The following is a 17,149-nucleotide window of genomic DNA, read 5'->3' on the forward strand; positions in this document are numbered from 1 at the left end:
GCTCAAAGCACTATCAAGGTGACTTACGCTCTGTCTCGTTTGATCCTCAGCAGGACCTTGTGTATGAGAGGAATAGGAGGAAACGTGTAGAAGAGATGAGTTGTCCAAGGAAGGAGAAAGGAGACAGAGATCCAGGACTATGCCTACGAGAGAGAAGAACTGGAGACACTTCCTGTTGTGCTTTGTGATGAACAGATCTATCTAGGGAGTTCTCCACCTCTGGAAAATGGCTTTCACGATATCTGGGAGAATGGACCACTCGTGGTGGTCGGAGAAGGATCTGCTGAGGTGATCCAATAGTTCATTCTGTGACCCCAGAAGATAGGCGGTCCTGAGGTGGATCGAATGTGCTACGAAAAATTCCCACAAGCAAAGCACTTCCTGACGCAGGGGAAAGGAGCAAGCGCCTCCCTGCCTGTTGATATAAAACACCACCATCGTATGAGAACTGACACTTTCTTGCTGGAACATCTGGCAAGCCAAGAGAACTGCCTGAGCTCCCTGACGTTGATTTGTAGAGAGCGCTCTTCCAGAGACCAGAAGCCCTGAGTTCTGAGGGAACCCAAGTGAGCACCCCAGCCCATCACTGAAGCATCTGTAACGACAGATATAGATGGTTGTGATCTTGAGAACGGGACTCCCAAGTGCACAGTCAGTAGGTCTAACCACCAGCTGAGGGAGACTATCACTGACAGGGGAGCTGCGATGACTGTGTCCAAATAGCGTCTGCTTGGTGAGTATACGAACACCAGCGACGCTTGGAGAGGTCCAAGTCAAAGTCTTGCATGCTGCACCACATAGGTGCATGAGGACATGTAGCCCACGCGCGTCAAGCAATTGCTTGCTGTCATGATGGGGTGAACTCTGAGGCTCTCTATAAGCATTATTATTATCTGGAACTGGCCTTCTTGGAGGAAGGCTCTGTCTTGAACAGAATCGAGGATAGCCCTGATAAACTCCATCCTCTGAGCCGGAGAAGAGGGTAGATTTCTGCATATTTATCAGCAGACCTAAGTCCTGGAATGTTGAATGGATTAACTTTATATTGGACTCCACCTGGACCCTGGTCCAACGCACTTGGTAAACACTTGCAGGGCCACCAACAGGCCAAATGGGAAAACTGCGAATTGGTAGTGCACATGATTCATGACAAACTTGAGGAACTTTCTGTGTCCCGGGGGGAAAAAAAAAAAAAAAATCGAAATGTGGAAGTAAGCGTCCTTCAAATCAACGGTGGCATACCAGTCCCCTGGATCCAGGGAGGGGATGATGGAAGCCAAGGAGACCATGCACAACTTTAGCTTATTCATGTATCTGTTGAGCTTTTGAAGGTCCAGAATTAATCTGAGATCACCGTTGGCTCTTGGGATTAGGAAATAGCGGTTGTAGACCCCTGGGGCCCCTTAATTCCAGAGGAACGTCTTCCACGGCTCCCACCCTAAGGAGCAACTGCACCTCTTGGGCTAGAAGTTGCTCATGAGAATAGTGCCTGAATAGGGACAGGGAAGAACTGAACTTAAGGGTATATTCCATTTCTATCTTGCTTAGCACCCAGAGGTCTGTCTTGATACGGGCCCATGCCCAACAGGAATGGGATAAACGGTCCGCAAATAAAGGAGAGCTTGGATCCAAGTTCTGTGCTGGTACGTCGTCCCCGAGCGTCCCATCAAAAGGCCTGCTTGGAACCCCCAGAGTGTCGGGGGGGGGAAAGAGGAGCATAGACTCAGACAAAGATTGGGGAGGCCTTCATCTAAAGTCCCTGCTCCTCTTCCTGTGAGAGTCCTGTCAGACAGCTGGCAGAAAGATTCGAGAGGCTGGATGAGGTTTATAATGCTTCCTCTTGGGTGCCTGGGTATAAAGACCTAGGAACTTCAAGTTAGCCCTGGAGTCATTTAGGCCATGTTGCTTGGAAAAGACTCCAAACTGAGAGTGAAGTGCCCTCAAAGGGAAGGTCCTGCAGAGTCTGTTGGACCTCATGAGGCAGGCCGAAAGATTGAAGCCAGAGTCTCAATGTCTCAGCACCAAAGGAGGTCTTAGCACTGCCTCCATTAAGATGGACTTAAGCCTAACGTCTCAATCTTTTTTGGTGGAGGGCTTAAAGTCCCTACTGATCTTACAGCACTCCCGCACGTGAGCTTCCCCCAGGCACTAAAGGCAGCTGGAATGAGGGGTTGCTCAAAGGCATAGCCTTGTTACAAGAGGCACAAGTCTTGAAGCCCAGTGACCGAGGCATGCCCTGGGGTGGAGAATAAAATGGAGAAATGCTAACTAACTACTAACAGAAACTTAACTATATACAATAATAGACAGAAAAGTCCACTGAGAAAAGTACTTGTAAAGCAAGAACAGTAGTTCCAGCGATCATCATGGGCGGTAAGAAGGAACTGAGAGGGCGCGGGTCGGCAGGGGGCTTCATACAGGTGCTCTGAGCATGCGACTCCAGAGCATATCAGAGCTGACCCGACAGATGACACTGGAGGGAAAAAAATTTCAGCAGCTGTGCACCCTATACTGGAATGGACATGTGAAAGCACTTGAAGAAGAATCCCAAGTTTGAGTCAGCACTTTTGAGTCTACTCCTCAGGCCCAGGAGTGTCATGGCAAATATCTACTTGTCTTAAATTAGAAATTAAACGATGAAAAATTCCATTCAGTCCATTACCCTGCCACTGAAGAACTGTTAATGCACTTTACTGTTTTAAATCTAAATCTAGTTTTAAATCATCCCAGATGAGGAGATTTCCATCATTTCTGTTGAGAGACTATTCCACAGCCTTCTCGGAGTAAGTTTTCCCTGAAATTCAATTTAAGTTTCCCTTTAATATCTTCTCTTTACTCTTAGCTAGGTCCCCTCAAACCATTCTAAATAGTTCCCCTCCTTTTCTTGGTGTTTACACCCTTCAAATATTTGTAGATTTGTAGATTTTTGTTCTCTCTCTTAAAGCACAGCACACTTGGCAGTTTCAACATTTCCTCTAATCAATGCTCTCTAGCCCTTTACATTTTTCCCTTTCTCAACCTCTTCCACTTAGTCAGAGTTTTCCTGGTAATGTGGTGCCTAGAACTGAAAACAGTACAGGCAAGTACTGTAACTCTATTTGTACCCCATACCAGATGATGCATACATATAAAAGTGCCAGACAGCTTCCCATCCCCTTGGGATTAAATGGGGTGATATCACATTCCAAGTGATAAAAAAGAAGGAGATGGGAAAAAATGCAGAATGAAAGAAAGTTTTTGCTATCTGAGTTAAGATAATTTTTCATGACCTTTGTCACCCAGTCAGCCAAAGCACAGTAACAATGCCCATACTCTGCTCAATTGCACCAAAGCAGATTGATGGAAGTCAGAAAACCTTCTTATCAGCTAAGAAAGAAGAAGCCTGGAGAATAGTATACTTCTGGGACAGAAGGGGGGGAAGGGGGGGGGGGAAGGGGACAGCAAAGAAAAATCAGAAAGGGCTAAACTACAAGAGAGGCAAAATTACCCTGCACTCTATACTGGGAAACTTCACCAGGTGTCACAAAACCCAATACACCAAACAATGGATGCAAAACCTACCTTTACTTGTCGGGCCTGGCTAATGACACATGGAAGGCTGAATAGCTGTTGGACAAATGCTTTCAGCTCCTCCACCGTCAGCTTGGTCCGAGTCCTCCCGCTATCTGGGCTCAGCCTGCTGTATGAGCAAAGAGATGCAAAGTTACAAACAAGATTAGATGAAACAGTGGGCAACACTCACTTGAGTGAGCTCCCACCAGTAGAGAGTTTCACAACTATCAAGAAGTTTAAAAGTCTCATCACTTCAGTGTTCATGGGACCATACATTGAATCTCCAGTCAATTCTATTCACAGGCACCACAGAGTTCCCAAGTGTTATTAACAAGGAGCCAGTAAAATCTCCATCATCTCCCCAACAGGCGCACTGTAATTCAATGGCAAACAGTTTCTATTGAAGTGAACACAATGTACCATTACATCAGGAACATACCTAGGAGGAGCCACAACTGGCAATAGGTTAGGAGTAGCAGATGTGGCAAACAGAAGTTACTTACCTTACAGAAATTGGAGCTCTTTGAGATAGTTTTGTTCACACAGATCCCACTGTATGCGTGTGCAAGCCTAGCAACTTTTAGCCAGAAGTGTGTCCTTTGGGGCTGAATGTGTGTCTTGTGCACCCTCATGCCCCCACAGTGAGAGATTAAGAGGAAGCTGCCACAAACAACACTCAATTCCTTCACTAATACAGAAATCCCGATAAGGGCTCCTTATCAGTGGTGAAGGAGGGTGGGTCCTAGATGTGTGTGGACAAAAGCATCTTGAAGAACTTCAGTAATTGTAAGGTAAATAACCGCTTTTCTTTACAAGGTAGGTGATTGGAATCCTATCTAAATAATGACTGTAGAACTGCCCTGCCAAGCTGCACATGTGGTCTACAAGCTATCACAGTGGAGTAATGATTGATAAATGTATTAACTGAACTCCAAGTAGCTGCTCTACAATTTTAGAAATAAGGACCCCCTCTGAAACAAGGCATAGATGTCAACTTTGAAGAGCATACCCTAACTTGTGAGGGAACAGGTAGTTTACTCAACTAGTGAATTTTCATGCAGTCTGCATCCCATTTAGAAAGTCAGAGGATACAGCCTGCCCCTTATACTTATTACCAAAAGGTACAAGAAGTCTAGCAGATTTTAAAAAATGCTTTGTTCTGGAAAGTTAAAAGATCGTAGTCCTGAGACCGTCCAGTGTGTGGAGCTTAGTTTCTGCAGGAGAATTATGAAGCTTAGGTAAAAATACTGTAAGCCATTAAATTGGTTTAAAATAAAGTCAAACTACTTCTAGTAAAAATTGTGGACATAGCCTGAGTGTAACTCTGCCCTTATGGATCACAGTATACGGAGGGCCAGCCAAATCATGAATTTTGTTCACCCTGCTGACTCGCTGCCACATGTGGCAAGAAGGAAGAGAGGCGGTTGGGACTGCTCTGCCTTTTATACCCTCTCTTTAGGGGGCGCGAGGGTGCACAGGGAGCACATGCAGCCTCAATGGACACTGTCGACTAAAAGATTCTGGGCTTGCGTGCATGCGCCTAAAGCAGGATCTGTATAGATAAATGCTTGAAGGACTCTACTTTATGTTAGTTCCAGCCTCTCACTGCCCAATGGTCCCAGCAAAGATTGAGCTGCCACTATGTCAGATGCTACACAAACACATAAGATAGTCCCTGCCCTAAGAACTTACGTCTTTTATTTAAAAAAGGACACCTTACAAAAAAATGAACAGAGCAGTGGGCACACATCTGGTTAGTAGTTCATTTGTTTTTAAATAACCTGATTCCTCTCCATCTGTTCAAACAGATACCATTAAGACAGACAAATTTTGGCACTGTGATTCCATGTGCTCTGGGAATGCTCCTAAACCTGTATGCTTTGAGCAGAACTTAATTGCAGAGTTATTTTTTCTTATCAAATAAAATTGTGCTACAAGATAACATGCAATTTTAAAATCTAATGGATGTTAACTGGAAGCTGAATAAATCTGAAGACTTTGGCTAAGCAGAGCACTAATTACTAAAAGATTAGAACTACAAAAACAGAAATCCAAAAAGCAACGAACAATTGAAGACGGGAGCATTGATTTTGTAAGCCTGGCCACCATGGGAAAGAGGAAGTTACTCTCCTTGTGCAGTAAAGCTGGTTCTTTGAGATGTGTCCCCCTATGGGTCCTCCATTATAGGTGTATCTGTGTGCCTGCAACTCTGATTGGAGATTTTAGATAGCAGTGGCCCACACAAGTGCTCTCTCTCCAGTGTGCTCTACCTCGAGGCTAACTAGCGCTGCATGGGTGAACCACGTTCAGTTTCTTCTCCACTGCAGAGCCCCTATTGAGCATCCAAAGTAGAGGGGAGAAGGGTGGGTTGCGGAGCACCCATAGGGACACACATCTCAAAGGGGAGGGAGAAAGCTATCGGGGCTATGTCTGGAATTACACCAGACCTGGAATCTTCTCCATTTTTGCAAGTAAGTGCGATGAGTAGCCAATTTTCTACCGTGTAATAATACTTCTTTCACCTCCTCAGAGAAGCAGCTCTACATGTTGGAACCATGAAGAAGCCAGGCCTTGAGCCAGAAGATCCGTAGGTTGGGATAGAGGGTTTGCCCGTTGTTCTGGGAGAGGAAGAGGAGTGAGTTGGAGAGGGATTAGTAGATACATTACTAGCTGTGCCAGATACAGGTACCACGTTTGTCTCCGCCAGCTGGGAGCAGTCAGTATAACTTTTGCTTTTTCTCTCTTCATTTTTATCAGGACCTTCGTCAGCAGAAGGAATGGAGGAAAGGTGTATAGATAGAAGGACTTTATCCCATGGGAGAAGGAGAGCATTTCCCGAAACTGGCTCTGGAGCAATAGAGTGGGCATTTCCTGTTCAGGTAAATGGCAAACCAGTCAATTGCTGGAGCTCCCCAGTGAGAGAATATGCGGTGGAGCACAATTGGGTTCATTTCCCATTCATGGTCCTGTAAGAACTTGCAGCTGAAACTGCCGGCTGTTATCTTCCTGGCCGGTAAGCAGCTGATATGACAACATTATGGCAAATGCACCAATTCCATAGTTATAGTGCTTCCGTGCACAGGGAGAGTGATCTGGTGCCCCACTGTCAATTTATATAGAACACGCATGTTATGTTGTCTGTTGTGATTTTTGTGTGGTGTCTCTGATTAGTGGAAAAAAGTGTGTGCAAGTATTTCTAACCGCTCTTAGTTCTAAGCAGTTGATATGGAGAGTCCATTTTGGGGGGACCATTTGCCCTCAATCTTGCGGTTGTTCAGGTGGGCTCCCCAACCTATTAGGAATGCATCCATTTTTAGAAGAAATGTTGGGGGTTGTGTGAATGGGACCTCTGCACAGACGTTTATTGAGTCTTTCCACCATTCCAGGGAGTGCTTGACCCTGGAGGGTATTGACACTGGTTTGTCTAGCCTGACCCTGATTGGTATGTAGACAGACCTGAGCCATGCCTGTAGACATGTCATGTGCAGTCTGGCATGAGAGATCAAAATGTGCGTGCCGCCATGTGTCCGAGAAGCTGGAGGCAATGTCAGGCTGTCATTTGTGGGCTTGCTTTAACTGTCTCTATTAGAGTGGGCAGAGTGTGAAATCTGTGCGACAGGAGGAACGCTCTCGCTCCATCAAGATAGACCCCTATAAACTTCAAGCACTGTACAGGACTCACGGTCAACTTCTGAATGTTGATTTGTAAGCCCAGTTGTGTGAATATGTTTATCATCCTGTGGGTGGCCTGTAGGGCATCGTTGAAGGAGCAGGCTCTGAGGAGACAGTCATTCAAATATGGATAAATCACGATCCCCAAGGTGCACAGATGGGCCGCTACTACGGAGAGGACCTTGGAGAATACTTTGGGTGCGGATACGAGGCTGAAGTGAAGCACCCAGTATTGGTAATGATCCAGATGGAACATAAACCTGAGGAATCATCTGTGGGATGGTTGGATTGATATATGGAAGTAGACATCCTGTAGGCTGATGGCCGAGAACCAATCTCCCTGTTCCAGTGACGGTATAATCCAGGGGTTCTCAAACTGGGGGTTGCAACCCCTCAGGGGGTCACGAGGTTATTACATGGGGGGGATCACGAGCTGTCAGCCTTCACCCCAAGCCCCGCTTTGCATCCAGCATTTATAATGGTGTTAAATACCAACTGCCCCTCATTTTTGATGGCCTGAAACTAGTCCCGCTGTGCTTCGGCAGGTGGTCAATAAATGCATTCAGTTTAGCAACTCATGTGGTCATACTTCACCATTAAGGCTTGGTAATTTGCAATTCTGAATTGCAAAGTCACCGAGGAATATGCATTCCTACCAAATAAATCAAGTATTTTCCAGTCTCTGTCATGAGAGGTGGATTGATTGTGATGTTGGCCACAGGAATTTACCACATCCACGACGGAGTTGGATTGAGGGTGAGAAAAAAGGAACTCCACATCCTTGGAGGGCACGTAGTACTTTTTATCGGCCCTTTTGCATGTTGGTGCAATAGAGGCTGGCATGTGCCAAATGACCTCAACAAGAACTAAAAGCACTTTGTTGACTGGGAATGTGATTCTCAAGGAGGAAGAGGAGGTATGCAATACGCCTAGTAGCTTATGGGGGGTATCTTTCACCTCCTCCTCAAGCGGAATTTGAAGTGTGTCTGGCAACCTTTTTGTTAGATCCAGAAATAGCTTAAAACCGTCCACCATGCATGGTGGAGGGGGCATCACTGCGTCATCTGGGGCACAAGAAGGAGCTATTCGTCATTGGTGTAATCTCCTCTTCTAGTCTGGCCTTTTGCTCCTCAAAAGTTGCCGCTTGAGGTTCTGGGGCTCTGGATACAGAGGCTGAGGGAGACCGTCTCGATTTCTGGTGGGAGACATTAGACGCCCAAGAAGTATGGTGCCTGTACGCTGCCCATGGATCCCAGTATGGCCACTGGGGAAAAGGGCGAGGGTGGTGGTACCCAAGGTGGCCATTTCAAGGGTGTTGAAGCTCGGACCGAGGGTGCAACTGGGAGGGCCCTGGTGTGAGGCTAGTGAGTGGATATCCTCCTGGTCACTGAGTCCTTGCTGGATAGCAGTGGAGCCAACAAAAAGACTGGAGGTGAATGACCAGATGCCAGTGATGATTCCAGGGATCGAGAGGTGCTCGTTACCAGAGCCCCGGAACCAAGGAGTAGGACTCCAGAATCTCAGCCACCATGAGATCTCTGGAAAATCAAAACTCCTGTGGTATCGTGGTGAACAGTACCATCAGATCTTGTCGGTACTGACTTGACGGTACCGAGGAAACTGGCGGAGATCTTGCATGAGATCGGTCTGACAAGGGTTTTTTTGGAGGTAGTCGTGTCGGTACCAATTTCATAGAGACAGTAAGGTCTTTGCTCTTGCGTTTGGCAGGCAGTACCACCACTTCAGTGCCTGTGCCCTGCAGGTTTTGGGTTTTTTTTTTTTTTAAAACAGGAAAGCCAACAGAAACCCTATAAAGCTAAGGGAAAATGAGCAATAACTCTAACAGGAGCTAAACACTATAAAAATAGGTAAAGAGAAAAGGACTGCTATTCGCTCAGTCTCAGGCCAGGGGTGATAGAAAAGGAACTGAGGGTGATTTGCCTGCACAGCGCTAGTTAGCTTCAAGTCAAAGCATAAGGGAGGGAGAGCGGACGTGCAGGCTGAACGGACACTGCCTGTGCAGATACACCTAGTGGATCACGCATAGGAGCACTCTTCGAAGACGACGAAGAATTGTATACCGTAACAAATATCCAAGAAAAATTCTCAGAGCTATGGGATCCTTTCCTGGAAGTATCTGAATGATCCATGCTCTGTCCCTCGCTTCTCCCTTCTCTCTACCCACTTCGTTCCCTTCCCCACTTTATCACCATCCTCTGAAATTAAAATAAAGAGTAGAACCAAACTTAACAGTTTTTCTTTAACTAGTTGGATTTTTATAAACTAATTTTGTTTGATTGTAAATTGGGTAATACAAATACACCTCTACCCCGATATAACGCTGTCCTCGGGAGCCAAAAAAATCTTACCACGTTATAGGTGAAACCGCATTATATCGAACTTGCTTTAATACGCCGGAGTGCGCAGCCCCGCCCCTCCAGAGCACTGCTTTACCGCGTTATATTCGAATTCGTGTTATATCAGGTCGCATTATATCGGGGTAGAGGTGTATTTGATTTATATTTTAACCATTCACATTATATATAATTAAATGTTTCAAGCTAAGGTTATGTAAGAAATGGTTAATAGATTAGGAGAAGTTTATCTATAGCTATGTTTGCTTTTTCTGAACATACTTTTAAAAATTAATAAAAAGTGAATAGAAAAAAAACCTGGTGCCTGACTGCCACATTTTCCTTGAAAGTATTAAAATAGCAGATGTGCTCTGCTTTAGCTATTTTTATCTCTGTCTCTTACTTTTTTTAACTACTTTAAAATATGTGTGTGTGTATATTAAAGGGAGAACTGGTAGTGACCACTATATTTAGGTTGCCATTAAAAAGGATTCTTGAGACTTTTCTTGAGAGTCTCTCACACCTGAATTGTTTGCAGGAAACCTCTGATATTGAGGACATCAGTCCTCAAGCTACAGAAGCCCTTTTCTTTTTCCTTGAAACTCCTTTCAGCTTTGGCTAAGACATAAACTGCTGAAAGTTAACATTTCCCTTCCCTCCCTTGCATTCCTCAGAAAAATTCAATGGCCTGCCAAATTAATAACTCAGGCTGATATCACCATCACAGCACTAGCAAGGTCGGAACATACAGGGAACACCTGGGTACTGCCGGAAGAGGTAGGCTTGTGGGGGGCAGGATAGGGCAATACAGTATCTCTGATGCTGCAAATCAGCAGAGGGCTGTTTCCCATTTCCACTGGTGTACTTGACCCACACTAATTTGCACTTACACTTTTATGTTGTTTAACCCTAAATTTTCATTACTTTTACATTTTTGTTGATCTGTCTCTTTCCCTGCAACCCCTTCCATGGTTAAGGCTGTGAATCATTCACAGAGGTCACGGCTTCCATGACCTCCGTGAATTTTGCAGTGCTAGTGCGGCTGACCCCAGGACCACCCCAGCAGCTGGGGAAGCCCAGGGGCCAGGCGCACTGGCTGCTGCTCTGGCAGCCCCAGGCAGCTGGTCCCCAGCGCTGCCCTGGAGCAGTGATCTGGGACCAGCGGCAGTGGGGCCGCGGGCCGCCCCCGGCCTGGACCAGTGGCGGCAGGGGGGACCTCACTACCCCCTGCCCAGATCGGCGTTGGGAACACAAGTCGCCGCCTCACCCTCTCCCCCCCAGTGACAGGGGGCCCTGGGTTGCCCCCAGCTGCAGTGGGGCCCCGGGCTGTCCCCCCACACCTAGCAGCAGTCTTCAGGAGCGCCCCCTCCCAGCAGGTAAGATTTAGTCACAGGTATTTTTAGTAAAAATCATGGACAGGTCACGACTGTTATTGCCCGTTACCTGTCCATGATTTTTACTAAAAATACCTGTCACTAAAATGTAGCCTTATCCACGGTCATTGAATCCCTAATCAGCACCCGCACCCACACACCCCGTCTCCCTCCCTCATGCTTCCATAGTTCAGTACAAAGTTCTGCTGACAAACAAGATGCTGAAAACATCTCAGATCTGTGAAAGTACGGTCCCCTACCGCAGCATTCCTGCCACTACCCTGCCACCCCACCACTGGAGAAAGAAGATGGTGGGCTTCTACCCAGTCATGCTGGAAGCCTCAGGGGCCTTCCACTTCAGCATCCGAGTGACAGGAGGAAGGTATAAGATGACACACATAGAAAAGATTGAAAAGCTCCTGGCCTTACCTGTGTTTTTGCTTTTTGCTCAGAAGCAGCTGTGCCACCGAAGCACAGGTCTCTGCCTCTTTCACAGCATCTCTGAGCCTGCGGAAGAGATCATTCTCCGGATACTTCCTGTCTTCAGCATCCTCCAACATCACTCTCAACTCAATCACATCTGCAATAATAGGATACAAGTAGTCTGTGCGCAAAAATTAACGCCATCTTCGTCTGTTTCACTAGTCCCCAAACAAGTTCCCAACATGCTACCTAGATCTGAAATGCACAGCAGCAATGAAAAGCATCTAGTATTTGTGTCACTTTCAATTAGATCCATCTCTCCACTTCCACTAAGAACATCCCTCCTTTCACATAGCCGGAATCACTGGGAAAATGGGCTGAACGAAGGGGGGATTCCCCCAAACTGCTACAGTGTGCAACAATGGAAGTCTGACCTTTCTTGTGGTTGAGGTTGGCAGCCAGTGCCTCTGTAACTCTACTGACCCAAGTGTCGTAGGACTGTGCTCTAACTTTCACTCCATACAGAAGAGAAGGGAGGTCCTCTAATGGATACCGGTACCTGTAGATAAACAGGGGGAAAGAGCAAAAGCATTAAACCTCCTGTAATACATAGGACATCCATTTCTATTCATAGAGATCAACAGATGAGGGTTAAGAAGCTCTGTATTACACCAAGATTCCTTGGCCTCATGGGAAATGAGGAGGCTATCCCTGCTGGTTAGAAAGAGGTAGGTGAAAACAACAACTATATTTCACCATAAGTTTCTGGGTAACAGGACAGACTGCACATGGGAAAGGAGAGATGGGGAAACTTGTGTACCTGAGACACTTTTTCTGCATGGGACAGGGACACAAGTCAGTCGGATGATACAGGCATACGAGCCGCTCAGGATTACAAGAGCAAGTAAGAGCAGACAAGAAGCACGTGGTCCTGCAGGCTGCACACTGACGCTCATCATCTGGAACCAGTTCAAACACCTCCTCTTCTGACATCAGCACTCCCTGACAAAAATTTGACACTTGATAAAGACATGAGTCCGAAACAGCACACTTCCTTTCAAGAAGTCTTGTATTAACCCTGCACCGCACCAATAGGATGAAAAGCAGGAGCTGCACTCACGGTACTCACCATCTGCACAACTGAATCCCTTAAGCGCGTTTCCTCCTCTGTCATGAGAGTCATTTCCTTGCAGACCATGGCAGCAAGCCCCACATCCAAACACTCTGGATCTGCAGCCATCTTGAAGATCAGCTCCTCATGGGAGAAGACGCAATGACGCCTTAGCCGTCGGTAATGATTCACACACTGACGTCCAATGGGAAGCTAGGAAATGCCAAGCAACAACAAAGTCATTATTTGGGGGCATGTTCCAAGGGGCTGTCCCACATCTCCCCATTTTGCCTCCCTCAACAAGAGTTGGGAAAAGGCAGACTTAGAAATACATCAACTAAAGAACGGTTTCAGAGTAGCAGCCGTGTTAGTCTGTACGCAAAAGAATTAATGGACACAAATCTGACATCAGGAATCATAATACTCAAAAACCAGTGGGAGAACACTTTAACCTGTCTGGCCATTCTTTGACAGACCTGCGGGTGGCTATCTTAAAACAGAAAAACTTCAAAAACAGACTCCAACGAGAGACTGCTGAGCTGGAATTGATATGCAAACTAGACACAATCAACTCAGGGCTAAATAGGGATTGGGAATGGCTGAGCCATTACAAACATTGAATCTATCTCCCCTTGTAAGTATTTTCACACTTGCTTCTTATCAAACTGTCTGTACTGAACCATCTTGATTATCACTTCAAAAGTTTTTTTTCTCTTACTTAATTGGCCTCTCAGAGTTGGTAAGACAACTCCCACCTGTTCATGCTCTCTGTATGTGTGTGTATATATATCTCCTCAATATATGGTTCACTCTTTATGCATCCGAAGAAGTGGGTTGTAGCCCACGAAAGCTTATGCTCTAATAAATTTGTTAGTCTCTAAGGTGCCACAAGTACTCCTGTTATATCAACTAAAGAACAGTGTCTTTATGGAGGTAACCAATTATAATGGATAAATTGCGTCAGTTATCAAAGACAAGGTCTCCAGAACCTACAGAATGAGAGCCATGTTTTGTATCTTTTTTAAATATACAAAAAGCTAGTGGAGTTAGGTATATGGATTACTGGAACCCAATGGGTTCATATTTTAGACTAAGCAAAAGGAATCTTACATAGCTAGTTACCAAAGTGAGCCCTGCATCTGTTTCTAGCTATGCAGTGTCATGGTACAATAGGGGTCTTGAGCTAATGCTTATACCACTAAGAACTGCAGTAACTGGTCACAGCAAGGGAAAGGGAGAACACAGCTGCAAGCATTTTTCTTTGGGGTTTAGCACAGTGGGTTATCTATTCTACAGAAGTGCAGAAAGGACAACTGGATCAGACAGCACCTCGGCAGCCCTAGCAGTTAACTGAAGTGTGAATTGTCAGGATTAGTTCAGACACATGCTTAAAAGAAAGCCAATATTCATAGTTGTCAACTAGAAGCTATTTAGAATTGATTTGTAAGACCTTCAAAATGCATTTTTTGTGATGGAAACTCGAATGACTTAACTATAGCAGTGCCAGGTACTGCTGTAACATATGAGATTACTATCCAGATTAACAAGTTACTAACATTCTCTTAATAAAGGCCAGCTAGCAGAGACATGGACAGACATGTGCAACAGAACGCACCCAGTCTGCAGTGCAGAAGTTCACGGCCTCAGCAAAGTTGTAGCCCTGGTTAAATCCGGAGTGATAGGCACGAGGAAAAGTCACAACAAACTCACCAGCGCACTGATTGGTCCTGTACACCTAAATACAAATCAGGGTGGGGGAAAGGAAGGAGAAAACTGAGATTGGCAGCAGACAGAAAGTTAAAATAATTCATAAAAAAGGACACTGTGAAACCATCTCCCTTCACCTATAGGAGACAATAGGGAATTTAGCTAGGGCAGGATAGATTAGGAGGGTGTTTAACCTTTTGAAAATTAAATCCTCTTTGACAACCTTACTAAAAAAGGTTAAATAAATAAATCAGCAGTTAAGGCCCATCACAGGGCTTGTCCCTTTTGGGATTCAGGTAGGAAGTTTCTCTACTATCAGTTAGTGGATCGTCACTTAACCCTTCACACCACAAAGTTTAAAAGCCTCTGGGAAAGAGTATACTTTGCTTTGTTTGGACATCTGCCAGAGATGCAATTTAGCCTACTGAAAGTGATTGGTCGTGACATAAAGGGACAATTCATATTTTACAAAACCTGAGAAATAGAAATGTTTTCATTATATTTTTAAATTCCAAAGGAATTTAACTACCTTGTAGCCATTGCTACAATTTTGCATTGTAGAGAACCTGAAAATGAAAATATTTAAAACAAAAGTGAATCTATGAATCCAACTTCACTGATTTTCACTGGCCAAGCTAACTAAAAAGCAAACAGCAAAAGCCGCGTACATGACATTTTAAAGATTTTAGTTTTAATAAGCTACAATATCAATAGTAACAAAGGAAACGAAATCTGTTTACACAACATTTTAAATTGACAATGTTCCATTAATTTGGTTCGTAGTACGATATTTTCTTAATTCCAGATTAAAAAGGGAATGGACATATATATTGCTATCAAGAATAGCCACAGTTATAATTCATGCTAACAAAAATTTTCAAAAGGATACTAAACCTCATGCTTCAAGACTTAAATCAATCTCAAACTGTTAGAGATCATGATGAGACCTAATGTGGCGGTTACCTCACATCTGCCTATAACAGGGTTTTTTACACTTTCCTTTGAAGCATCTGTTGCTGGCCACCCTCAAATACTGGACTATGTTAATGGTGATATTTAACCAAAGCCCAGTAGTTAATTACTATTTAATTAACATATTGAATTCAGATATCTGGTTCTTTAACAGCTGATAAACACAGGAACAAAAATCAAATAATTGTGATATGCAGTGAATATATTTGTTCTATATCGTATTTTATTTTATTTACAGCTTTTTGGGGTCTTTTTGCAAGAGGATTCTCTCTTGATCAGGTGAGCCACTTAAGATCATTTAATAGGTTGCCCCTAGTGGGTTCTCACTAACTGAATTCTGCTACATCTACACTGACTTCAATTTCACACTGAAGTCCTTCAGCAAAACATTACCTCCTTCTACTGCAGCATGCTAGAGAATTAGATGAAAGACTACCCCTTAACTGATTAACTGGATCCGAGGGATCACCATAAGAGTTCTTAAATGCTATTCCAACACATCATAAGGAAAATCTGTCACAAAGCGAAAGGTATATAAAAAAGCAGTGAGTTACAGAGGTATAGAAGAAATTCTCATGTACTACTCACAGGCACACCATGTTCCATCAGCACATTGGGGTTCATGATGGTGACAAGCTGATGCAGGAGATCAGGCTGTGACTCAAACAGTTCAGGAGCCAACTCTCTCATCACCTCCTCCAGTTGTTCTGCTGCATGAGAGGGCACTCCATACCAGGTCTTCGGCTCTCCCCTGGCAGAAAACATAGCCCACAATACACATTACCTAAAGGAAAGTGAGGATGTCATCCTAATGCAAGGTGTGTCAGTTAAGGACAACTGCACCTGTATTTCCCCTCAGCAATGGCACCCACTCTCAGGCTTCCAACTCCCCAGACGTTGCCTTTCTTGGGTGTAGATGTGTGTCTCACTCCGTTTTGATCAAGGTATTTTCAGGTAGCAGAGTTCCCTGCCGCACTTTCCTGTGTTATTCCAAGCCAAGGCAGGCTATTTAAGCACACCTGCTCACTTTCTCTTCAGAGATTTATAACAGTGATTGGCAACACTTATAAGTTACCACACAGTTCTTTCTATGCAAACCTATTTTATTCTAAAGGTGGAAGCACCACAGAGAACACATTAAAAACAATAAAAGAGCCTATACACATGCTAATAAGCTTACCAGAGATCACCCCAACCCTAACATGGGCTCTGGCTGGAGCAGTCTTCCAAACTCCACCCAAGGGGTTTCTTTTGTGTTCACAAGTTCATCACAGCTTCAGCTCAGAACAAGCACATTCATAATGTTTAGTCCACCCTTTATACATCTCAGGGGGTCTCAGATCTGGAGTTTCCAGGAGCAGGTAATTAGAAGACAATGGGTTTTCTTCCCCAGAGCATAGCTTCAAAAGGATGCATTCAAGTGGATCACATTTGCATCCCCCTTCCCCCAGGTACTTCCTAGGAAATCCACTTCACAGGGATTGTTCCAAAAAGCCTTCTGAAGTTCCTAATACCTTCCAGAGATTTCATTAGTCAGTCTCCTAGAGAAGTTATATACATACAATTCCATAACACACACAATTGCATTTTTAATACAAGGGACCCCAAAAGGTATTAAACCTAATTCAATAAAGTCCATTTAGGATACTGTCAGTGTCACACAAGGTATACTCCAGTGATTTCACAGAGCCTCCCACCACTCTCCCTGAGACACTTTTCACGTGGCAAGAAACAACATTCTCAAACTCACTTTCTTCTTGGGCTAAAATGAACATAGTGTTCTAACTTGACAATTAAGTGAATTACCTCCAGAACACAATCCATAGCTGCATTTTCTACCATTATCTGACAGAGTACCAGCAGGCACTTCGCCACGAGAGGCCTAAGTGAGAAGACAGATGCCAAATACCATGTTCTCCAAGGAAAGGGTTCCTATTTTTTCTCCAGACAACTGACCGGGTTTTATCAGACTAAGATCTTAACTG

General features: G+C 44.6%; 1 protein-coding gene across 1 annotated transcript in view; it reads right to left on the reverse strand.

Annotated features, from left to right (window-relative positions):
• Positions 1–17,149, reverse strand: part of KDM5A (lysine demethylase 5A) — a 72,536-nt gene that overhangs the window by 23,858 nt on the left and 31,529 nt on the right. Inside the window, exons 12-18 of the mRNA XM_065399196.1 lie at positions 15,753–15,915; positions 14,101–14,220; positions 12,504–12,698; positions 12,195–12,376; positions 11,809–11,933; positions 11,381–11,531; positions 3,562–3,676 (exon numbers count right to left, since the gene is read on the reverse strand). Coding sequence (XP_065255268.1) covers positions 3,562–3,676; positions 11,381–11,531; positions 11,809–11,933; positions 12,195–12,376; positions 12,504–12,698; positions 14,101–14,220; positions 15,753–15,915 — 1,051 coding nt within the window. The remainder of the gene's footprint in view (positions 1–3,561; positions 3,677–11,380; positions 11,532–11,808; positions 11,934–12,194; positions 12,377–12,503; positions 12,699–14,100; positions 14,221–15,752; positions 15,916–17,149) is intronic.

Source organism: Emys orbicularis, chromosome 1, assembly GCF_028017835.1.
Source record: "Emys orbicularis isolate rEmyOrb1 chromosome 1, rEmyOrb1.hap1, whole genome shotgun sequence".
NCBI lineage: Eukaryota > Metazoa > Chordata > Testudines > Emydidae > Emys > Emys orbicularis.